At 42.4% G+C, this 25,398-nt stretch overlaps 1 protein-coding gene across 13 annotated transcripts; it reads left to right on the top strand.

Annotated features, from left to right (window-relative positions):
* Positions 1-394: 394 nt before the first annotated feature.
* Positions 395-23,913, top strand: STARD3NL (STARD3 N-terminal like). 13 transcript variants are annotated; one of them, XM_061996934.1, is made up of 12 exons: positions 395-498; positions 1,059-1,157; positions 2,199-2,309; positions 5,229-5,389; positions 10,205-10,501; positions 12,926-13,003; positions 14,880-14,957; positions 16,631-16,684; positions 16,782-16,899; positions 19,357-19,455; positions 22,575-22,644; positions 23,312-23,913. In XM_061996934.1, exons 5-11 carry the CDS (start codon positions 10,277-10,279, stop codon positions 22,625-22,627), a joined length of 705 nt encoding a protein of 234 aa, XP_061852918.1. In that variant the 5' UTR covers positions 395-498; positions 1,059-1,157; positions 2,199-2,309; positions 5,229-5,389; positions 10,205-10,276; the 3' UTR covers positions 22,628-22,644; positions 23,312-23,913. The 13 variants fall into 13 exon arrangements, with proteins under 13 accessions (XP_061852918.1, XP_061852923.1, XP_061852920.1 ...); XM_061996939.1 differs by lacking the exon at positions 1,059-1,157; XM_061996936.1 differs by lacking the exon at positions 2,199-2,309.
* The last annotated feature ends 1,485 nt before the right edge of the window (positions 23,914-25,398 follow it).

The following is a 25,398-nucleotide window of genomic DNA, read 5'->3' as shown; positions in this document are numbered from 1 at the left end:
AGCGGCGGGGCGGTACCGGGGGCGCCGCGGACAGCCCGGGCCCGCACCGGCAGCGGCGGGGCGGTACCGGGGGCGCCGCGGACAGCCCGGGCCCGCACCGGCAGCGGCGGGGCGGTACCGGGGGCGCCGCGGACAGCCCGGGCCCGCACGGGCAGCGGCGGGGCGGTACCGGGGGCGCCGCGGACAGCCCGGGCCCGCACCGGCAGCGGCGGGGCGGTACCGGGGGCGCCGCGGACAGCCCGGGCCCGCACCGGCAGCGGCGGGGCGGTACCGGGGGCGCCGCGGACAGCCCGGGCCCGCACGGGCAGCGGCGGGGCGGTACCGGGCCGCGCTGTGCCCCCGCCCCGGAACAAGCCCCGCCCCTCCGGTGCCAGGCCCCGCCCCCTTCCGCGCCGAGCCCCGCCTCTCCAGTCCCCGGGGCCTGCGGCGCTGTTTCGCTGCGGTGGTGCTTGGCTGCGGTGCGGGGCCTCTCCTCCGGGCCGGAGCGGCGCGCCCACGGTAAGCGTCACCGCTTCCCCTCGCCCGGCAGCAGGGAGCGAGGGGATGGGGTTAAGGTGAGGGGAAAAGGCGAGAGGGATGCGGGGCGCGTTGTTGGCGGAGGGGGCGGCCTGGCCGCGCCTCAGGTGGGGAGGCCGTGGCTGAGGGGAGCGGGGCAGGGGCACAGCGCGCGGGGAGGGGGCGCAGCGCGGCCTCTGCTCTGCCAGGGCCGCTTTGTCCCGCGCTGCAGCGTTCGCTGTCGCGTTGGGGCGGGGAGGGGGAGAAGAAGCACTTGGCGGGGGCAGGGAGAGGAGGAGGAGGAGGAAGCAAGAGGAGGTCACGTGGGGGGAGGGGGCTGGGCAGGGCGGTTCAGGGGTCTCCTCGCCGGGAAGGAGGGTGTCCATGGGGCTCAGAGGGTGCTGAGCGGGAGAGCCGCCCGTGCTGCCGCAACCCCGACTGACCGGCAGCTCTCCGGCGGCTGGCGGACCTGCAGGCTGGAGGATTGTTTTTCCCTTTCTGCTGGAGGTCCTGGTTCAGCAAATACATCTTCACCGAGGTACGGTGACCTGTTTGTCCCGCAGGTCACGGCGTGTGAACAAGTCGGGGAAATGCAAACCTCTGGTTTCCAGCGTGGGAAAATGTTGTGTTGGCGTTTAATGTTAGCATCGGGCTGGATTTAGGTAACGTTGGAGAGGTGCTTCCCGATTGCAGTGTCTGGATTAGAAGTGGGTCATTTATTCTGGAATCATATCGTTTTGCCGTGTATCTCAAGGGTTGCACTGGTACAAACTGGTTAAGTTTACGGCAGTTCGATCTATGCCCGCAGTTAAAGTTACTCATTGATGAAGTGCTAACTGTGCCTCAGTCCCCAGTTCTGTGGTAATCGGGTGCCCATAGATAAAGAAGTTGAGCTTAACATAGAAAATATCCACCAAAACTTCTACACTTTAAAAAGATCCCTTTCTAAATCATGTTATTATGCTTAGAGGTATAAGGCCATCACAATATTTCTGCACAGTTGTCAGTACATTTTGTTATGGATATATGTAATTTTGGCATTTATAACGTGATGTAGGACTGTGAGCATTAATTCCTATGTGAGCTGTCGTTTTTTTCTGGAAATCCTAGTGTTTTGGGGGATTGTTAGTCAATCCGACATTGCAAGAGAGCTCATTTGTAAGCCAACAGGGTTGTTGTTATTTTTAGTAGATGTTTTTCATCAGCTTTGCAGTTTTAAGTAGGCCAGATGCAGAATGTCTGGGGTTTTGTTTGTTTGTTGATAGTTTTCAGGGACAGATACTTTGGGTAGAATGCACCAGAGGTTCTCATGTTCAGACACAGAACTTTAAGAGTTTTTCTGTTATTTATGTATTAGACTTTTTCAGGATGAATGTTGTTCTTCATAGACTTGGTATGTGGGGGAAGAAATATTTGACCTTTCTAACAATGCTGAAATTTGTGAATTACTAAACGCGTAGTTCAGATGGATTAGGCATTCTTTTTGGTGCTTTTGAGAATGTGGTTTTCCTGTTGCAATGCATTCTAATTTTGATAAGTTCTCGAGTGTTTAGCCATGAGTTTTTCCAAATGAGTTTAGCACAATTGTTCTATACATTCATTCATGCTAGAGAACGTGTTGAGACTTCACCATTTTAGACTTTGTCAGACCTTCTCAGCTAAACACGTACTTTAATAACTGTATTTGTTGAAATGTTTTACAGGGACAACCCAGATTTCCAATAAGCAGGATTAATGGATTTCATTCAGTGAATTAACTCGACAAGCACAATGTTTTTGTTGCTTTTTCAGAAGAGATTGGTGATGTGATAATGGTAAATCACACCTGTGACAGCAGAAACTGTGATTTTGCGTGGTTAGCGAGCAGCATCAGCTGAGTCACTTGATCATAGATGTGTTGCTTGTTAAATGTTGTCTAGTTTAACTGTATCTGCTAAAAACCTCGTCTTGATTTGAAATCCCCAGTGAGCATGTTAAAAGACAGCTTCTGTATTACCTCTTTGCCTCGCTGTGTTAACGTGCTCATTGAGGATTTCTGTATTACCTCTTTAACTTCAGCTAGGAGCAAGATTAAAAAGGAAAGGTTGAAAAAGTATATCTTAGTAAAGAATGAAACAAATAGCTCATAATGACACTTTTCATGTTAAGGTCAGCTGAAGCCCTGATTGCTTCAGAAACTGCATCACTTCAGACATCTAAAGTTAATTTCTAAGTAGAGCTGACAGGAAAACTAGTTGAATTTTGAGGACGTGTGTTGGAATAAATACTTTGTGCTGAATGTTCAGATCTTTGCTAGAGCTTACTGCTGCTGCTTGAACTGGGTAATTATTTCTTTACAATATCCTTTAGGCATTCTAAAGGAAGAAAATTGAGCTAATATGTAAAATCTGATACTTCTGGAGCTATAAAATAGGAGTTGAGAATTGTACCAGAAGTTTATCTTGTGTTTGAAAAATGAATGTAATTTTCTTTAAATAGTCTATTTCTTAAGAGCTCTGAAGAATTTTAAGGCCTTGAGTTTGCCTGGAGAAAACTTTCACACCATTTTGCTGAATAGTTTTTGAGGAGGTGCCAGAAGCCTGAGTGTTTCCCACTAACACTGTGATATTTCAGGAAGAGTCCTGCAATTCTGTGCTAGCAAAAGAGCAGTATTTCTTGTCCAAGTAGTATCTGGCTAGCAGCCCTGGGGCATACATTTATTGTGGAATTGGAGAAAAACAAACATGTATGAATCCTCTGTAATAAACCAGGGCTGTGCTTGGTATTTAAGGCAATCAATAAGATGTTTGGCCTCTTTAGATAATGTATTTTGTGTTTAGAGAAATGCTGACATGATAAAATGGAAATGCTTTTGATACCTAAAAGGTTTATTGAGCCCACAGTTGTTTTAAGTCTGGGAAACTGGAGGGGGTAGAATTTCATGTTGCTTAGTAGAGTAAAATCTGCAGTGAAATCTCTGTTTCTTTGAGCTGATGTTGACTGGGCTACAAAGACAGCAGGTAACGGAGGTGAGGAAGACTTAAGACTAGATTTGGTGGAGATTTTTAATTGCCTTTTCTCAATCTCTGTACTACTTCCCCTTTATGTTAATTTCTCCCTCCCTCCCTCTATTTGCAAGATGGTGGTGGTGGCCTACAAAGGTGTTTGCCATTGTGTCTGCTCTTGTAGAGCAAGAAGTGAAGTGATTGTGAAAGGCCAGCAGCGTTCTGCAGGATATTACACAGTGGCAGGCTTTCTTCATCTGCAGGGAAAAATTAGCCCAAGGTTGGAGCACTTTGATTTGACTTTCTGAGTTTGTGAGTCTCACTCTTGGGATGAGAGAAGGTGATGTTGCTGTTCCCTTAGATGTCCTACTGACCCAAAAGATTTTTTTTTTCTTACTTTCTCCTTTTAGCTTGGAAACCGTGTCCAACACTGTTCAGCACATTCTCCCAATGAAGGTGGTTGTTTTTTTAACAGGCAGAAATTCTCTAAATATTTTTCAAATACAATTCTAACTCAAGTAAATAGCATGACTTTAGAATTGTGTAATCATTTTGTAGAAAACAAAACTTAAACTTGACATGGAAGTAGGCAAACCTATCAATTTGCTAGCAAAAGCACAAATAGTTGCATTCCCACTCACTTTCTAACCAAGGAAAGTTAATTGCTCATCTGTCTTTGTTTTTTTGTCTGGCATCTGGCCATCTGTTTGGTGGTGTTGCTTTCAAAATCTTGGTGATAAGTTATTTCACAGCTCAATGATAAGAAACCAGATGTGATTTGTAAGTATAAAAGTGATTTGTATGCCTTACAAGCTGTAGGCAAATCTGTTTTGTGTATGTTTTGTGTGTTGGATGAGAAATGTTCTTTTGACCTGAGGGATATGTAAGAGCTGCTACTTCAAGCTGTTTGTGTAAGGGAATTCTCTCCTGTCTGCTTGCCTATCTCCTGTCTTGTCCTGCCCCTCTAAAGGGAAGCTTCCCAGGCTTAAATGTGTTGTATGTGTGTAACCTCTAATTCCTGCTGTGTTGCTTAAACCTAGAAAATTCCCATGAAGTTACACAAGGTTTCTGGTACTTATCTTTGGGGCATTTTGTGGATGTGCATCAGTTTGAATTATCTTTTTTTTTTGCTTGATCAATCCTGAAGTGGACAGGCAGTTGGACTAGATGATGGTTATAGGTCCCTTCCAACTGAATCATTCCATTCCATTCTCCTGCACTCAAGATGAGTTGAATAACAAAGAGACTGTTATTTGCCTGAAATGCCAGGGTTTTTATCAGCTCCAGAACCAGTTTCAAGGAGAAATAACACAAAGGGTACAAGTGGAAACAGGATTTTATTTTTCTGACTCATTCAGGGCAGATGTTCACGAGCATTGACACAATACACAAGTGTAGCCAGGAACAGGTTGATGCCATCCTCAGTTTGGCTTGAAAAACCATCACCTGAGGTTTGGCAAAGTCAGCGCTACAGAAAGTGGCAAATCCTCCACATCTTGTGGAGAGCCACGTGCTATTGAGGCTGCACAGGGAATACCCATTTCTGGCTCCCTCACGTGTCTCTTGTGACAAGGAGTTAATGGCGTAGTTGGTATCCAGCATGGTTGCTGTGAACTCTCCAGGCAAATTTGCCCATGGATTGTCTTGCAGGGCCATGAGTTACAGGCTGTTTACCTTCTTGGTGAAATTCCTTCACTCAGGCACTGCAGGGAGTGAACATGCTGGTCTGTAAACATCGTTTCTTCCTAGGACATACTTGATTTGGAACGCACATCCTGAAGCCTGTTGTATAGAATGACTCAAAAATGAGACTGCCTGGAGCCTAAAGAAAGGGTGCCAGCTGAAGTCAGCCTCCTTCAAACCAGAGACAGACACCGAGTCAACCTGGAGATGATATAAAAGTACTAAAAGTATGTAGCTGGTACTGAAAAAACAAAGCTGTAAAATATTATCCTTTGTCAGTAGCAGGAAAGCAGATAATTGACTAATGGACAAAGAAGGCTCTTACTGGAAAAAAAACTCAAAAGCTTTAAGAATGGGATTTTTCTCTTTGTATTTAGGGTTTGAGCAAGCCCCAAACCTTCCCACACCTAGTTTATAATTATGTTTTATTTCTTGTTTCTACATTATCTTTTTCTTTTAGCCTTTAAGAAGAACTATAACCAGTTATCACTTTGGGTGCCCAAACTCAAATCACATGGCAGAATGAATACAGGTGGAGGAGTCACTGTTTCCTGAAAGTGTGGGGATCAGTACCAGTCATGAACTAAAGAGAAGGCAGGTGTTATATTCCAATCTATGACCCATATGGAAGTGAAGCAGATTTTTGCCTTCCCAAACTTGCTCCACTGCTCCTTGGCCAGTGATGTATAAGAAGGGCTCTTGTTCCTGCCTAGCACTTGTGTTGCACTCGGGGAGAGCTGGAAAGGGGCAGCTCTGGGTGGTACAGAGAGCCTGGAGCCCTTTCACACACAGGCTGCATGGCACAAGCAAAAACGCCCAGGGAAATGGAGCCTAGGGAAGAGCAGAGGTCACTCCTGCTACAAACATTCATCAGGCAAGAGACAGAGAGATCTGGGGCACAAGCGGTGCATTGAAGGAGCCCTGGCAGGGGACTATGCTCAATGTATGGAGGACAAGAAGCCACCCCAGAGGTCGCTCATGGGCCTCACCTGAGAGTCTAGGAAGCTTCCTCCCCCCAGGTGCGAGGCACGAGGGCTATGTTTGTGGAGCATGAGCAGCAGTTACTTAGCCAGAAGGACCCAAAAGAGGACACCTGCAGCAAGGGGCCATGCTCAGTGCTGCAGAGGAAGGCCAAAAACCCCCAAGGCCCAGTGCCGCTCTGCACCAGGGGGAAAATTCCTTCCTCAGCCCAGTGCTGGCAATTGGCATGCCTGAGCACATGAGCAAGACCTGCCTCCTGCTCCCATGGGCTGGTCATGCCTCCCAGGAGATGCCCAAGCCCTTTTCTCTCTCAGTCTGGAGCCATCTCTGGTCTTCTGAGTCTGGCCAAGTGCTAAAAATCAGGGATTGTGTCAACAGCTGCAGCCTGGAGGAAATGAAAGTGCAACCAGATCTGTAGACTAGGATGGACGGTGCCAAAATACAACCATGGAAATAACGGAGGCTTTTAGAAACCACTGAGTGGAGGTGACACTGGTGTGGTGAAAAGGTTGATCTCTTTCAGACCCTGGAACATTTGAATCCATACCAAAACCACAACCAGGCAATGATTTTTCCAAATGGCAAAAGTAGCCTGTGGCTGCTATCACTGTTCCATGCCCTTCTCCCACTGACACCAACCTGCACCATTGGCCATGTTTCTACGGGACACAGAATGTGCTTCAGCCACAGAGTAAAACTTCCACAGGTCATTTGTGACTTTCACCGTTCTGAAAGTTGTTTCTCTACTTCCCTTTGTGGAAAGATGCCCAGTTCTTATCTAAAACCCTGTCAAGTCTGAAAGAGTAAGGAAAGTAGTCATCTTGTAGTTTTCTGAGTTTGCACTAAAACTCATATGTAGAATCAGGCTGTTATAAACAAATCATGTCTATAAGCAAGCTGCAGAGGAGGATCGAAGATTTTGCTTTTCATACACCTACTTGAAACCACCTGCTAATGTTAGTGTGGTTAAGTTATTGATGACATTATCCAGCTACAAAGGAGCTTCCCTTTTTTAGAATTATTGAGAGACTATGGAAAACAATCTTCTAGCACACACTTTGTGATTATGCAGATAGCAAAACTGAGCCAGTAAGTACTGAAAGCTGCCAGACTGTATCTATTGCATTGAAGAGTCTCTTCATCCTGATGCCAGCTCAGTGTGATGAGATGGGCCCTCCTGTGTGTCCACAGGTGGATCTGATGGATTATCAGGCAGAGTGAGGCTGAGGTGAATTCCCTGCCCAGAGGGCTGTGAGACCAAAGGCAGCCTGTCAGCAGAAAGCATTTCTCACTACATGGGATTTTTAAGCTAAAACCTGTGCTTTGAGTTATGCTTGAAAATGAAGCAGTAGCCAGAGCATTTTAGGACTGTGCTTTCCCCTTTGCGTTGGGCCTCAGAAGGCAAATGAGTGCTGAGCTAGCACATCCTGAAACAATTAGCTCTTGCTGTACTAATTGTGTTCCCAAACTGTGCTGTATCTCATGACAGTCCAGGCTGGAAGTAACAAATTCCTAGATAATTGCACTGACTTTCACATCAAAAATAAAAAAGGGGGTCACATCTTTCAGACAATGGAGATGGAATGTTTTTTTTTCTCTGCATTGCAGATATGGCTTTTCAATTTAACAGTTCCCTGGCTTTTCTAGTTATGGCCACTGATGGCCTGAACTGGGGTTTCTGTCTCATCCCAGATGTTTTCCTGCAAGCACCCATTTCACAGCAGGGCACTTGAGTGTGAGAGGTTTCAGTACAAAGCCAGTGCTGTGTACAGCACTGGAGTGCAGCAGTTCTGTTCACACCCTCTGGCTCAGGTGGCCCAAAGTTCATTGCAGCACTTGAGACACCTGACCAAACACATGCCACACATGTCTTCCTCCTCTGCAGCCCTTTGACAGCCACCTTTCAGGCAGCTGCTGTAGAAAGAAAGGAGGGAACTTTAAAGATGTATTGTGCTTGGCCACTCCTGCCTGGTGCTTCTGGCAAGGGGGGACACGACTCCCCGTGAAGGCAAAGACCAACATTTCCTTCTGCTCTTAAGAAAGGTCCTCCAGAGAGGGAGGTTTCATTAGTGAGTGACATGTCTGACATCAGGTGATTGCTGCTGTCATATAGATCATATTGGCCCCAATATTTGAAGTGTGACAGCACTTTGCTTCCTGTGGCTTATGTTTTGTGATTGCACATTTTGCAAGGCCAGCTTGAGTGGCTCCTGTGATGGGAAAGGCAGGAGGTGCATGGGAACAGGTCCTGCCTTGCTTCTCCCCCTGATTATTTCTCCTCATGTTTCCTATTTCTCCTATGTCTCCAATAGCACAGAGCATAACACCTCTTACCCAAAGCTGTGTAAACAAGAGGGTAAGAATGAGAAGTAATGAAGATACTCAGTTGTAAATCCACTTGAAAAGATCTGGCAACATGGCAAGTGCGGTACAATAATTTGTGTCTTTATTCCAGTTAAAGATGAAACCTATTATCTCAATCTCATGTTCCCACTTAATTTCTCTGGATTTGTATGTTCTGCTAACACCTCAAAGGAGATTGTGCCCAGGAAAAAGCCTATCTGATTTCCTAGTCTCATGGCTTATGAGTGAGAACTAGTGGATATATACCTTGAATTGGCTTGAAAACCAGGGGCAGGAGCAGGATGGCAGTAGCCTGTGTGTGTTTGGCCTTGTCTTTGGTTTGGCCCACAGCTAGATTGCAGCAGCAGATAGTGATTGATACTGGCTTAGTTTGCCTCTGATCACTTGTTCCCTGCAGACAGAGACCCAGCTGGCAAGATAGCTTCTGTCTCTGGGCAGTCCTGTTGCTGTTCTTATGATGTAGCCCAAAAAAAGCAGACTTTGAGCTACCTGAAGGCTGTTCTGTGTGACTTCACCTAGACATTGACCATCCCTGGCTCACTTGCCTTTTCCTCAGCGGAGATGTGTGTGCAGAGGTGACTCCCAGCCCCATGTTTCCTTTTTCCCCGTGTCCTTGTATCGTGATGTTTTCCTAGCCGTGTGGTACAGATCCCCTGCTTGCTTTTCCTGCTTTGCTTTGACTGGCTGTGTTCTTGTAGACATAGAGCTTGAACCCTGTTGGAAGAGTGGGAAGGGTTTCTCTTTCTGTTTTGTGATTTACTGAAAGACAGCCCACACAGGAAGGACCAAGGTTTCTTCTTGAATTTCAAGAAAGCTCTCCCCGCAGCGCTACGGAAGTGCTGTGTGATGTGATTTGTATTGCAGGATGTGCAGCTTAAACTTCTGAGTGTTTGGCATAAAATAAAGTTTTCTGTGTGTTTCCTTGAAACTTTTGTGACCACCTTAGTCAACTCCTTCTAGGAGCTTTAATTGGAAAAAGATTTTCATGGAGTAACAGTAGTGAAACATACATTAAGTTGCTCCAGTTTTGTTGGAAATCTAACCTGATTTGTTTGTTTGTTTGTTTTAAAGCCTTGTAGTCAGAAGAGACTCGAGGGAACTGCACTACCTTTAACCACTGGGTTGCATATGGTTTTGTCAGAGAGAGACTGTCTGGCAACATAAGTTCAGCAACTGAATTTCTCTATAGAGGAAACAGAGGTGCATTCACTTTATAGAATGATGACTACAGTATTCAGGGGTTTTAAGGGACCTTTAATCATGTCAGCTCTGGGTGTGCTAGTAGCTGATGCTGCCATTTTTCAGAAATTGTATGTGGAACTTCATTTTAGTCAGCTTCCTATTGAAAGCATTTAAAACAGAATTGGAAACCTTTAAGGTGCACAGCATCATGCTTTTTATTTATTCCCTTTTAAGAGTCTCACTCTAACAACATGGAGAATGGAGCATTCTAAATCTAGACAGTGCTCCCGTATTTCCACTGGCCTAATTGGAACATGAATTCTCTTGTTTCACAAATCCTGAGAGATACAGTGAGCCTAGGTGTATCCTATTTTAGAAAGTTTTTAGGGCCTGCTTGCCAAATGCTCTTAGTCATCAGTTTAGCAAAAAGAGAAGTGACATGGGAAGATGAAAATACCCACTGGAACTCTGGGGTTTTGCTGACTAATGTGTTTTGGTTTTGTTTGTTTGTTTAGACATTCTTTCTATATGGATCAGCCTTCTAGTGATGGTGAAACTGGAAGAAGACCACTGTAAGCAAAGCCAGGATGAATCGGGTGGCAGGTGATACAGAGACTGCTCACAGTAGCAGTGTGGAATCCTGTCCTTCCCTGCGGGATGTCCACTCCATCAACCCCACGCATCTCATGGCAAGGATTGAGTCATACGAAGGCAGAGAGAAGAAAGGCATATCAGATGTCAGAAGGACTTTCTGTTTGTTTGTTACATTTGATCTCTTATTCATAACCTTATTGTGGATAATAGAATTAAACGTGAGTTTTCTTTTCGTTCCCCTTAGACTTCATTAATTTACTTATTCATTTCAGGAGTGGTTAATAAGTTGTTCTTTTATCTCAAATTATATGCTATTTCCATCTATTTAAATTAAAGCAGCTTCTTACTTTTAAGCTTTCATGAACATAGTATCTGCTATCTGTAGACACATAGAACTGCATCTGCTTTTAGTCATGAGGATACGTGGCTTATTAACTTGCCACTAAACCTTCTGTTGTTCCTGAAGCCTATGAACCACACTAAAGAAACTGTGAGAAATCCAATTAACTTTTCAGGCAGCAAGTAAACAAAATGTTACTTTACATCTTTGAGTTTGATAAGAAGTGTGATTTTTCACAGGATTCAACAGTTCTCCTTCTGAATAATTCAAAGTCAGTGACATATCACTGAGGTGTTAGTCCCTGGAAGGACTTCTGATAGCCAAAACCTTTGTTTTGCTGAGATGTATTTTTCTTTGAGACAAACTTTCTGTGCTACACATTGTGTATGGCAGTTTACATTTAAACACCATAAACTCCCACGGTTGCCACCTTTTAACTCCAGCATTTGTAATTTGGAAAATGAGACAGTTCTGAAATTTCCAGAAGGCAACAGGATAGCTGATTTATTGTTATTTTGTAAGAAGCATCCTAGTTTTTGAGCTGGGTTTTAAGCTGTGATTTAAGATGTGTATTTAAGAAAGAACACACAGGAAAAATGGGGAGAATCACTTTTCTAGACAAGAACAATCTTGAGTAAACAGGTTTTTGTCAGCATTCCTTTACAAGATAAATAACCTTGATTATTGACCTGACGATACAATGTTGCAGGAGCTGACTGTTTAAGTACATCATGGATACAGTGAAAAAGACCCTTTCTGATTTAATATGAGAAAGCAGACTTTGCTTGGCTGAATGCTGTAATTTTGGGACTAGACTGCTACGTACTTTCTAAGTGGAACAACTTGTATCCAGTGTGTAAAGTTAGCTTGTCTCACAGAAGTAGCATAGCGTTCTGATGCATATCTTTTTTTAGGCCAGTTTCTCACAGCTTTTTCGACTAAGACGAGTAGAGCCTGGGTTTATATCTCTTGTCAGTGATTCAGAGTACAGATTTTCACATCAGTGCTCTCAGAATGTTTAGGACTCTTAGTAGAAAATGCAACCAACTCAAGATGTTTCAAGTGCTGCAGCATTTGAGACCTCAACATCCTGGCAATTTTGTGAAAAGCTTTATTTTAAGGAGAGCTTATTATGAACCAGACCCCTATACTGCTAAATGTCAACAAGAATGAAAACCATTTTCTTTTGTCTTCAGAAGTTGGAGTATTGGGAGCCATCATTTGATATCTGGGATCTGATGTATGGTTATATTTTTTTTGGTTCTGGTTTTTAAATTGTTTTGTTCATTGGGAAGTCAAATAGCACTGTGTTAGGACTGTCCATCACTGGTCCATAAGTAATGAGACTCCAGAATTGCTGCCAGAGTGCCTGTAAATATTGTTTTCCCTTTGCCACCATTATTCAATCTGCTTACGCATAATTTAGTTTTAAACACTCTGTGACAGTTTGAGCAAACCCTGAATGAAGGCTGGTGTGGTTCTCTGATCATCCAGATGTTAACATGATGCTTGTGGCAGTGAACAGCTTTGGGGGATGGAGGTTGCTCTTATTTATACTGGAAACAGGTGATCACACCTGATACAGTAGAACTGCCAACATGAAACTGCATTTAGAAAGTTATTTTTCACCCAGAGAGGAGAGGGGCAGGAGGAGAAACAGAAGAAATTTGGAGTTGGAGACAATAGTCTCAGGAAAACATTGTCCAGCAGTTCAGTTGGGAAAAGTGTGTGTCTAGACTGCATTGCTTTGAGATGTGAGCAAATGTTGGCGTGCTTTGGTACCTCCCTGCTTTATAAGGACAGCAATAGTCAAACTCAATATTAAAGCCTTCTCTTGGTGGGGTTTTCCAGTGCTTTACATAACTATTTCATTCAGTGCTTAGTTACTGAATTTGGTATTAAAAGCAATAGAATATGTACACTAAGGTTTTTATCAGCTGCTGTGTTCCTAATTAGACATAAAATGCTCTGTGAATTTACATAACAGACCTTACATTTAATCATTTCTTCTCCCCTCCACAACTTGTTGGCTTTTGGGACAGACTGAAATGTAGCTTGCATAGGCTGGGTGATAATCCTAAGTGTTTCCAATTTGAAAATTGTACATAAACATGAAAAACAAATAAGGCCACTAATCTTAAAATTGACATTCTTAGCAGAGGACATTCTGTATGTCCTCTGCACTTAGTTTAATGATCTTTTTATACATCAGTGGGGAACTATTAATTTCACCCTTCAGATTTGTGTGTACTTTGACATTGGTAACTTCCATTCTAAAGCTCTGTGTGTTGTTTCTTTGTAGGTAAAAGGAGGCATTGAGACTACCTTAGAGAAAGAAGTCCTACAGTATGACTATTCTTCTTCATATTTTGATATATTTGTAAGTGTTCTTTAAAAAAAAGACAGAAAAAACCCCAGCAAAAGTATAGTTTTCCCACATTCCTCCTTCCACAGATGTTCCTTAGTTTGAGTCCTGTGAAAGGGTTGATCTTTTCTTGGTAATTTAAACTGGAAGGACTTGTAGCAAATTTCACCCATCTAATGGGATTGTCCAGTCCTACTTTGGAGGGAGCCTCTGGACAGAGATGCTTAGGCCTATTTATATTGCACCTTCTGCTTTGGAGGGTGTAGAACATCAAATGAACAATTCAGTCAAGAATGTGAGACTGTAACATGATTTATTAAGACAACATGGATAGTCCTCCAGCTGTAAAAATCACCCTGTCTCAACTGACATTTTTGTCCTTCCACAGAAATAAGTCAGTTGCAGTGAGGAGAGACCTGCCCAGGTTGGCCTGTGTAGGTCAGGGTTTTTACAGATTTCTGTGGTTTAACTCAAACAGGGTGATTTTTTTTAACGTTGTACTAAAAACTGATGACATGAAATGTGCTTCTCTTTTACTATGTGTAAGCACCTTAGGCAAGAGGGAGGGGCTCTGCTGCGTTAGGAAGTTCCTGTCCTTCAGCAATGCTGTAGAACTGCAGTTGCAATGCATTTTGTACAGCGCGGACCAAGCTACTGATCTCAAAGTAAAAGAGCTCTTCGAAAGTGCCCCATGTTTTTTTGCAAGGTCATTAATTCTACCAGACCTTGTTTTCCTGGCAGAGATCAGTTGGTTTGGTGTCAGCCATTCTCTCTTGGAAACTGGCATAAAAAACCACCTTTGCTCCTCCATTGAACCATTTGCTGTGTCAAATGGAGTGAGCTATTAGACAAAAAAAATTCATAAGCTAGCAAACTATGCCACTGTTACCTTTCTCATTATTTTGCTGACAGGTTCTCTGTGCTATACCTTACTGCAGAAAGCAAAAGGTGTTACCTGTAAATGTTGCTACTTGGGCAAAATGATTTTCAATAGTTGAACCAAGGGTTAAAAACAAATGATGCAAAGTAATAGACCTTGATTCCCTGAGAAGGGACTAAGTCATTGAATTCTGCAAAATGATTTGTGGGCTTATGCAGGATCTTTTCTATTTCTACTACACATCACTGAAACATATATATTTGCAGGAGGTTAAATGGGTTCATTATACCTCTGGCCATATCTGTCCCTGATTTCTCTTAATTTTTAAGCATTTGTTGCACATTTTTTAAATTGAAGATGATCTCATATCAAATTAAAAACAGGGAAATTGAGGGTTAAAGTCCCCAGTTATTCAGAATTCTTACCTATCTGCTATTGATTTAATTTTATGTTCTAGAAATACAATAATGTGAAACAGCTTGCTATTGCAGGCATCTCCATACAGAGTAATTGATTGTTGCAACATTCATATTTCAATAAATACTAAAGAAATACTAGAAATTCTTCCCACTTTCTGATTACATTTGTAAAGTCTTTACAGTTTGTCATGATACTCTTGTGCAGTAGCATGCCACTAAGATCAGCAGGATGCACAGTGGTGCTCAAGGAGTTTGCTGGATTAACTGCATCTAGATTTAACTTCTTAGAATCCAGTCAGGTACAATGATCATGATGGACATACTTTGTGCAGCTCTCTTACATTTCTAACTTCTTTGTGGACTTGCACGTGCTGGCATAATTAAGCCTGTTTAGTGTTGCTTTAGCAATGGGAAATTGTGTTCTATTTCTGTTTTACAAGTACATGTTCCAGTTTGGTTCTCAACAATGCAACTTAGATTGTCCTCTTTAAAGTTGTTTTGTAAGCAGTTAGTATTTTCAGTGAACTGAGAATCTTGTGGTTCTTCTATGTTCTGAATTAACCAACCAATATTCTTTTTCCTTTCTCTATAGCTACTGGCAGTCTTTCGATTTAAGGTGTTAATACTTGCATATGCAATGTGCAGACTGCGCCATTGGTGGGCGATAGCTGTGAGTAGTAGCCAAGCATCACGGGGTTTTAACTAGAATGGATCCAACAGACAAAATTTGAGATGCCTCTTAACACTTGTATGTTAAGAAACATCTTGGTGCTATATATAAAAATTCACTGTACAGTAACAGATTAAAAAATAAAGGACTTTTGGAAGGTTTTCAGCCTCAAGACAAGAATTTAATGGCACAGTGGATGTGGTCCTTATTAGATGTCCTGTTAATATTAATTGAAGACTTACGGATGGCTAGTAACTGCATGTTACCTCTGACTTGTTAATTAATGTTTGAAATCTATTTGCATTTGAAATGGGGAATTGTAATCAAAAGGAATTTGCATTACTGTGCCAGCAATCCAGCTGTCCAATAACTCCCATACCTTTGCCTTCAGAGTTTTAGGTGCCACCCGTTGAGCACTGGCACCTGTACTGCTTCATGCTCCATTACCAACTGTCTCAAAAGGGAGGTTCTTGAGAACTGTAGGCAATCACAGTGGCTTGGAGCAAATAGCTTTAATGCAGCTGTACTGTGTGGATGAAAAAAAAAAGTGCAAAACTTGATGACAAACTATTTTCACCAGTCAGTGCCATAGATTGGAGTACAGTGGGCATATTGCTGCCTTAGCGTGTGGTAAATGTGAAGACTTTTTCCCTTAACCATGTGGTAGCTGCATGTAGAACGTGTTCATGTATAACTTTCTTCAAGTGAGTAGCATGCAGTTTGTTTTGGTAGTCTGAAATTATATGCCATAACTTTTTCTGGGGGGAGGAAATGGTGTTCTTAGCATGGCACTAACACATCATAGTAACTGCTGCTCTGATTGTGTTCAAGTGCATGCCTCTCAAAATCCCTTACTCTTAGTCACGCAGCTTTGGAGTATTTCTTCCAATGCTCTCCTCCAACGTGATACAGTTGTTTGTGAGGTGGTGAGAGTGAACCTATCATGGTAATTAGCAATTAGGTGTCTAAAGCTTCACTGACTTTGAAGCCATTAATCTTAAAATCCCACTGGTGCTTACCAGAAGAAACTTAGTTTCTGCTGTTATTGAAAGAATTGGTGGACCCAGAGTTAGAAGCACTAAGTGAACAGCACATGTCCACTGCCTTTTTTGTTTCTTTTCAGATGTTTTGTGCAATCTGCCATTTTATAAAGATGTCAGGGAATATCAAGCCTTCATTTGTCACAATGTCAGTGTATGAATTAAAGTTATTCATTGAATTTTACTCCTGCAAAGATTTTTGTTGTTTGAAATGCATCTATCAATTTTGCATGGTAGTGAAAAGCATTTGGAGTAATTGCTGTTTGCTTTTCCCCCAAGTGCATAAGCAGTTGGGTTCTTTTTTTAAGAGTCTTTGTGAGTAAGATACTGCATCTTCATTTTAAGATTCATTGTAAGATCACAGTTTCTATGACTCAGCATCTGTGTAGCACGTGAAGGGCCTATCTGCTGTGTGGGAATCAACATTTGGAGGTGTCTGTTTTAAAAGTTATTTTTATTAAGGTTATTTTAATAACACTGCAAGTTAATTGTATCATAATGGTTAGGTTTTGTTTATCTATGCTCTTGCTGTTGTTGATAAATATGTAAAGCTGCAACTGATAGATAATGGCAGAAATGAGAAAGTATAAAGCCATGTGTTAGTCTTAACTGTTCTTACCCTGTCTCTTTCAGTTTACAACAGCAGTGACCAGTGCCTTTTTATTAGCAAAAGTAATTATTTCACAGGTATCTATTCTAATCAAATGTTTATTTTGTTGTTTTCTTGAAAGCAAGATTCTTCTGGCTAATTTCTGTAACGTTGTGTGGTTTTGTTTCCTTCAAGCTGTTCTCACAGGGTGCTTTTGGCTACGTGCTGCCCATCATATCCTTCATCCTTGCCTGGATTGAAACTTGGTTCTTGGACTTCAAAGTGTTACCACAAGAAGCCGAAGAAGAAAACAGTAAGTTTTTGCTGTTCCCCCTCAGTCACTGCAGTTGGCAATGTTCAACCCCATGTTACCTGGCAGAAGAATGCTTCTGTCAGCCTCTCAGAATTTGAAGAGCTGTGGGAAAAATTAAATCACATGGCATAGTTTTTTGTTTTTCTGGAAAGGGACATCTCCCTGGAAGGAAGTGGAGTTTTAATTAATTCAGGGAAGCAAGGGTAAAAGTTCCAAGGGCCAGATCAGCAGCTTGTCAGGCACTGGGATTGCACATCATTTTGAAGACATGAAAATTTAACTGAGCTGGGCTTGTAAAATTTTATTTTCTGGGTCATACATAGAATAAGTATCTTGTTCCACTTTTAGGAAAAATAGACATGGTAACTAGCTCAAACTATTTTTTGAGGTGGAAAAGTGAAGGCAAAGAAGTGTTGTGGAGAGGCTGCTTCATGCATGGACGGAATGAGACTGCTCAAGTATGAATCTCAGTCTCTTCTTGATGAGGCAGCAGCTCATCTAGCACTCAGTGAAGGAAACCTAATGATTTAGTTGAAACAGAATATTGCTTCAGTGGTGAGGAAAAGAAAGCACAGATTCCTGCTACAGATGTTTTATTAGATTCAACAGCAGGAGAGCAATTGTACAGCAAACCTGTTGTTTGTGCACAATTACCTGAAATACAATCTGAAACTCTGTTGAAAGGGCACGTTTGTCTGTTAGGTAAAACCAAGATCTTTACATGGGCATGGATGCCTCTGGTTTTTTAGTGTTCTGAAATGCAGTCTTTCTACTTTGATCCCTATGCTTTTGCAAGAAAAAAAAGTAGATTAAATGAATACAGTGGGGTTTGCCTAGAGAAAGTGAAACTTAGGGTAACCTTTTTTTTTCCCTCCTCTTTTGAGGTGATGTGGAAACAGCTGCATCACACTTTTATCTCAATAGATGAGAGATATAACCAATTCAGAGACTTTTGCAGTTTTTATTACTACATCTTTTATTACCTGATCTAGGTGGACCTGCTTCTGCAAGGGGGTGTGACTAGATGATCTCTAAAGGTCCCTTCAACCCCTACCATTCTATGATTCTATAATATTAATAGACAAAGAAAGTATTTGATGCATACACATGCTGATCATCATAATAGCATTGGGATATTATTGCTAAATCCCTGAGAGGTTCAATGAAACCTAATGAGTTTGAAATAGACGGCATTTATTTAGAAATATGCAGAGTTCAACTAAAAAGCATGTATTTTGTTTGGTGATACTTCCGTCGTGCTTTGTTTGCTTTTAAGTCTGAGGCAGACAATGAAAACAGTTTTTAATAGTATTTGCTTTTTCACCAGGTATTTTTCTCTCCTGTCTCTAGTGGAAGTAGAAGGTGACTTTTTTTTCCATCTACTACTTGGTTCTTAAAAAAACAACCAACCAAAAAACCCCCCCACAGCAATTTTCTGCCTAATGCAACAGTGACTGTAATTTGGACATAATTTGACTGTAGCTTTTAAAAAAACACAAGAATAAAAAAGGGCAAAACTTGTCTTTCCACTGAAGATTTCCAGCTCTAAAGGCTTCCTTCTGTGAGCAGGATTTAAAGCTAAAATCCAGCCAGTATGTGTCTTCTGGTTTCATGTGACTCACTGTTAAGTGTGGAGACTGACCTTCCTCTTTTGGACAGGGTGGAAATATAAGTAAAATAGATGTCTCCTTCGGAGACTCTGAATTGGTGAATAAGATCAGTTGGTGTATGGAAGTAGTAGTTTGAGTTGGAATATTGTTTTTAATATCTGCTGTGTAGCTCAGCTCTCCTGATTCAGTAAACAAGGTTTTCTTCTTTTTCCCCATCAGTGTTTATGTGGCAGAGAGTAAAGGATGGAAGTTTAATTGTGTTATGTTGGTCTAAAATGCCATCTTTGCCCTGTTAACTGTCAGAAGACACATTGATGTCAGTGAGGATGAGATGAATTAGCTTCTCTCCCAACTCCTTTTGGATTTTGTCCTGTGTTAAACACACCAGAATAGCCCCATGTCTTTTCAAAATCAGTTTCCTGATTTTAGATGAAATTGAGCCAAAAGGAGTGAAAAGTTGGAGTAAATAGGTTTGTTGAGACAAAATGAGGACTCTTACAGTAGCAACGTGAGAAAAGGATTTATTTGGTTATAGATTTCATTTTCAGTTAGCCAGTGAATATTGATGAGTTTACATGTAGCAGCCCAATCATGGAATTGCTCCTAGTAGAAGGAAGGATTCCTTATTCACGTGTGCAGAACCTCTCTTTTGTTAGTGTGTCTCCTTAGCTGCCTGGAGTTACATAAATTGACAATTTACTGCTTTTTTTGAGTGAGATATTTCTTTCTAGAAGATAGGAATGCTAATGTAATCCATCAGTCTTTAAGCTGCTTCCTCAATACTGAGCTTTAAGATGCCATATGATAGCATTGAGGATTTGAGGTTTTGTGTTTTCATTCCTTCTAGGATTTTTGATAGCACAGGATGCTTCTGAACGAGCAGCTCTTCTTCACCCAGGAATCCTCTCTGATGGGCAGTTCTATTCTCCTCCTGAATCTGTAGCAGGTAATTCAAATGTTCTCATAGTGAATGATTTTTTTTCATACTGACATTCAACTCCTGCATATTTCAGCCCCTTCAGAGGGTGAGGTGGGGAAAAAAGTATGCTCCTTTTGAAATGAAAAGTTACTTTACAATGCTAGTAGGAACTAAACTGAATTACTGAATAAAAAGAGTCACTACTTATCAGATGAATAACAATACACACCATTACTTAAGCTCACAGGTAAGTGAAAGAAAATCCTACTGCAGCTGAACTGAGGGGTTAATGTGTGTTTCTGCTGTTGATAATCCTTATGGGTCCCTTATTCTATGTCATCTCTTATGTGCTGGCAGTGGTGTTTATGCAGCAATGCACTGTTTAATCCACCCAAAACTTGGAGCTTTGCAGCATCTTAGGATAGACAGTGAACCTAAAACTGCTCCAAAGGAAACTGAAATTTCAATCAGAGACTCTTTTCCTTTCTCCTGACAAAAAGCAAAAGCCCTCTGTATGAAAAGGCTGGTAGTGTGGGGAATATTAAACTGAGGGTACTCATCAATTACATCTTAACTCTGCCTGTCACCTGCTTGCTTCTAATTGAGGTATGAGCCAAGTAAACCAAAAAATAAATGGAAATACTGCAAGATTTAAGAGTGTGTTTGCAGGCAATTCAAGGAAATGAGTAACATCTTAAAGGGTTGAGTGGATGTAGTGTGAGCCCCCAAATCCTATGTCAGTCTTTTTACCCTAAAGTGTAAATCTCTTCAGTTAACCTGTGCTTTATTGTGCAATATATTTGAAATATTAATGTCTATTAACTGCTAGAGATAGATGTGCCTACCTTGCATTACACAGTTACATATGGTGATGATATTTTTCAGTCTGTTGCTGTCTCTGTGGTTGCAGAGCATCTTGGCATAATTAATGACTTAGAGCTCCATCTAGGGATGACAAAGCATTAAGACTGTGTTGAGTATAACTAATGACTGAAAGTGTATTTTAGTTAAAGCTGTGAGTATCTTGAGGAATAATGGTTGGAAGTGTTATGCTGAATTCAGCCTGAGATTTTTTTGGCAACAGAGTGTGGGAGGAGTGTAAGTGGCGCTCACAGGCTCTCCTTGGCTGTCTGACTGGGTCGTTGCTGTGTGTGGAGTGAGCTGTTGTGCCTCAGCATCTGTGTGGTGACTACAGGTATATGCCTGTGCCATTGCTTTCAGCATATCAGGTGGCTGCTTGTCGCTGGGTTTAAGTAAGAGCTCACCTGCTGCCTTCTAGTCTGCCCTATCTGCCAAGTAAGGTTGTGCTGCCATTCAATGAGAGCTGCACAGGCTGGAGGGCTGGGCGGAGAGAAATCTAATGAAATTCATCAAGGGCAAGTGTAGAGTCTTACATCTGGGAAGGAACAACCCCATGTACCAGTACAGGTTGGGGAATGAACTGTTAGACAGTAGTGTAGGGGAAAGGAACCTGGGGGTCTTGATGGGCAGCAGGATGAGCATGAGCCAGCAACGTGCCCTCATGGCCAAGAAGGCCAATGGCATCCTGGAGTGTATTAGCAGGGCTGTGGGCAGTAAGTCAAGAGAGATTTTCCTCCCCCTCTACTCTGCCCTTGTGAGACCACATCTGGAATATTGTGTCCAGTTCTGGGGCCCTCTGATCCAGAAGGACAGGGAGCTGCTGGAGAGAGTTCAGCACAGGGCCACAAAGGTGATGGAGTGGAGCATCTCCCTTCTGATGAAAGGCTGAGGGAGCTGGGGCTCTTCAGCTTGGAGGAGACTGAGGGGTGACCTCATGAATGTTTACAAATACATAAAGGATGGGTGTCAGGAAGATGGAGCCAGGCTCAATGATGGCCAATGATAGGAAAAGGGACAATGGGTACAAGCTGGAACACAAGAGGTTCCAAAGAAACATAAGGAAAAACTTCCCTGTTGAGGTGAGGGAGCACTGGAAGGTGCTGCCCAGATGGGTTGTGGAGTCTCCTTCTCTGGAGACATTCAAACCCACCTGGATGAGTTCCTGTGTGACCTACTCTAGGTGGTCCTGCTCTGGCAGGGGGGTTGGAATAAATCATCTTTTGAGATTCCTTCCAGCCCTTGAGATTCTGTGACATAAATTTGTTTAAGCAGGCTTTATGGGTATGACAAGCATAACAGTCATATTTGGACTAAAACACTCACACACTGGTAGTCACAAAGTATTCTGAAACTGCTAGATGCTGTACAGTAAAAATAGCTGGCAATTAAAAATACTTTCTTCAAACTTCTGCATTTCTTTCAGGTGAGACAAACTGTGGAGTGTTCTAGGAGAACAATTTTTGGCCAGTTTACCTTACACATTGATTGCAAAAGTATTTAGAGAAACTGTTTTCCCTGATCACACAGAGCAGAATAAACCCCTCTGCTGACATGGCAACATGTCTAGAAACAAATCTTTGCTGTCAGGAGGTGAAATTTAAAACAGGCTCTGTTGGAATATTCAGCACATTTATCATTATATGTCTATCCTTGAAGTTGTAAGTGTCCAGGGCCATCCTTTTGCAGCCACTTCTTTATATGGATTGACCCTTCATCTTCAACATTAGATTTGGTTACCAAGTAATTATTCTGGAGGTGGCAAGTGGAAAATAGTCCTGGAAAGAGCAAATTTCTACAGTTTCTGTACAACTTCAAAATAAAGGCAGGTACCCTATTCCAAGAAAGGAAAGGGCTTCGAATAGTCTGGCCAAAAAGAATGCTTAACAGCATTGTCCATCTTTTTCCACTTCTTGGTGAGAGGGAACAATGTGTCCATAGTTGAGTCTTAAATTGATGGCAAAAGCCAAAGTCTCTCAGGCATTTCATCACCTTTCTTTTTGTTCCCATTGTTGGAGCTGATTGTGTTGCAGCACCTGCTAACTGTATCCATTGACAGGGTAGGTATTTCAGGAATGACCCCAGTACTATGGTTTTCGTTTTACCTGTTAAAAAGCCGTTCAATGTGAAACAGCCAAAAAGATCAGGAATGGGAAATAAACAGTACTTTTATGGAAAATAGTTGCTTTGAATTGCCTTTTGTTAAGCCATTACAAGTGGTGGTCTACTGCTTTTCTTTTTTCTTCTTCTGTTAATTGATCTAATAGCATCCTTGTCTTCTTTTGTAGGATCTGATGAAGACTCTGAAGAAAAACAAGACAGTGAAAAACCAGTTGTATAGCAAATATGGAAAAGCCGGTAAGTTCCCTCACATACAGCCTCAATACTCCTAACAGATATTGGTTTCTTCAGAGTTCCTTCAGAAGGAGGGAGTTCATCACCTTTTTGAATCCAATCTGTCTGACTTGGCAACTTTCAAGCAGGAAATGGGGCCAGGCTGTCAATAGTGCTCCTCTGCTGCTGTGTTCTGGCTAACCCAGGCCAGCGCTCCGAGAGCTGTTCTGGTGTGGTACAGTGCAAGAGGCTGCAGGAAGGGAACAACCACAGGTTTTAGTCGTTGGCTGTCCTGGAAGGGACAGTGGTGGACCAAATTTGTGAAAACCACCTTTGTTTTGGAACCAGAGAGAGTTGTTTCTCTACAGATGGTGATGCAAGAGTGCTAGGAAGAGATTTTCTTTGAGTTTAGGTCTAGGACAAATATAATCACCTTGAAGATTGCATGGGCAAAACTGCTTCGATATTCCTCCTCATTTAGTCTACAAATGGGTGACACTGGAGCAGCTGCATCTCAAGGTTTTTGTAGTGTACTTGGGTTAAATATGAGAGATTATTTCCTTACTTCAGAAACGACTTCATTGACGTTTGGAATTACCTTGCCCTGTGCTCTCACTTTACCACACATAGCAAAGCTCAAGCTAGGGGAGGTGTTGAATGTTCTTGAGAAGCTGAAGCCTCTGATTTGTAGTCTTCTAGTGCTCCTCTGGAAGAGTGGATGACCTTTTCAGCCTCCCCATTTTCAACATCTGTTTCCTTGACCCGCACCTTCATCCATCCTGACTTGTGTAATCGGTTGCAGAAAGAAAATCTCAGAGGGAAGTGGTTGAGGTTTGGAAACTGGCAACAGAGTCTGTGACTGACTTGCTGGTGGAGCTGCTCACAGGAGAACTTGTTCATTAGAAAGCAAAGGGAATGGTTCCCATGTACTGTAATACCTCACAAAGACGTACCTTGTTGACATATGTATATTAGGTTGCCTCCCAGGTGGTATGAAAATATTTGTCCATGATGTATTTTATTATTCAGCAATTCCTGAAGTTGATCTTCTAATGACTAGGTAATTACTGGAAAGTGTTGTCTTGTGTACCTAATCAAGAGACTGCTAATATAATGAAGTCAAACTTCTCTATGGTAGAAGTGTATTTAATGATCGTTGGGACTCACTAGGTAAAATTGTTTTATGTTATTGCAAATTTGCCATTAGTTTTATGTTTCCTTTTTTTTTTAACCCCATGCATTGTTTTTTTTAATGGATATGTTCACTTTCTAAAATAAAGATGTTAAAACATGGGTGATGTATTATCATACTTTGTTGCTGTATCAACTGGAAATCTGCAGGTGCCACTCCTTTGCTTCTGGTAACGAGGGTGTCAGTTTGCAGAGGTTTTGAGCAAAACATCTTTTGGTGCTGTTGTGCTGTAGGGATGCAGCAGCAGCGGGATATCATTTCCTTCTTGCTGTTTGGTATCACAAGGATGCAAGGAGCTTTTTGAAACAACTTAGTTCCTACTCCTGTTCTTCAGGTTCAAGGAGGAAACTGGAGTCAGTGAGCCTTTGCAACACCAGTGTTAGCCCAGGAGTGAAAGGAAGGTGTCAGTCATTCAGTGTAGGTGTCTGGGATGGGTATTTTCAGATACAGATCTTCAGCATTAACTGATGCTTGATCAGAACAGTTTCGGGTAACACCCAATGGCTGCCTAGAGAGGAATGGAAGTGTTGGTGCTTTCCTTAGACAGCAGGTTTACCAGCAACTGCCCAGCAGATAGTAAGTACCAACATGTTATTCACCTGTTAACTCACGTGTAGGGACTGCATTGCTTTGTAATATTTCTGTTGCAGCGGACCAGGAGCAGTGGGTGGAAGACGGGATGGGCTGTGGTCTGTCTCTTCCAGTCACAGCTTTTCCTTGATAAAGAAGTGATTGTTCCAGCTTACAGGATTTTTCCACTGAAAGCTGTACCTCAAAGCATTAAAACAGATGTTGGCTTCCCCTTATTTGGTCTCAACGAATCACTACATTAGCAGCTGGGGCTTGTCAGCCACTGCAGCAGCCAGACTCTCAGCCAGAAACCTGACAAGCCCTAGAAACTGCAGATGAATACCTATGTTCAACACCTATGTTTAGGGCTGTGAGGATGCAGGGATTTTGTCTTTTCAGCTTTGGGTATGAGATGTTGCAAGTGGGCTGGAAGATCATTTACTAAAAGCAGGCTTGAGTCACAAACACAATCACTTGCTTTGTTGGCCTGTTGGAGTTGAGGCTGCAGCACTGAATGAAGACCATGCAGAGAGCAGCACAAGGGGAAAGGTGAGGAAGGGGTAAGTCATGCTGCCTTGTGTTAGACTTTGTCTGAAGCCAGGAGGTGCCTACCTTGAGGAATCATCCCCTTGGACTTCTACCAGATGCTTTCCTGTTGCAAACTGTTGCCCTTCTGGAGTATTTCTCAAAGCAAGGCAGGTCTGGGAACCTTTGCAATCCAGACCATTAGTGCTTCTGCTTGTACCAGAGCTGCTTTCAAATGGAATAGGTATCTTCACAGTGCAAAGCTGAAGCTTGCTCTCTAGTTTGGGCTAGATGCTGGGTGCCTCTTGGAAAAATGCTTTCCCTCTCGAGAAACAGCCTTGCAGGGGCAGGTCTCCCTATGCTTAATTGAATCAGAGACAATGGCAGTTCAGTGACCATAAATCATTCTCTTCGCATTGTTTGTGTGTTCAGAGGAAACCATTGGGGTTTGGTTGTCCTTAGGCTGTGTATGCTGAAGACTGGGGGGGGTT

Source organism: Colius striatus, chromosome 5, assembly GCF_028858725.1.
Source record: "Colius striatus isolate bColStr4 chromosome 5, bColStr4.1.hap1, whole genome shotgun sequence".
In the NCBI taxonomy this organism is placed as follows: domain Eukaryota; kingdom Metazoa; phylum Chordata; class Aves; order Coliiformes; family Coliidae; genus Colius; species Colius striatus.
Note: the sequence above shows the minus strand (reverse complement) of the source record. Positions and strands in the feature narration are given on the sequence as shown.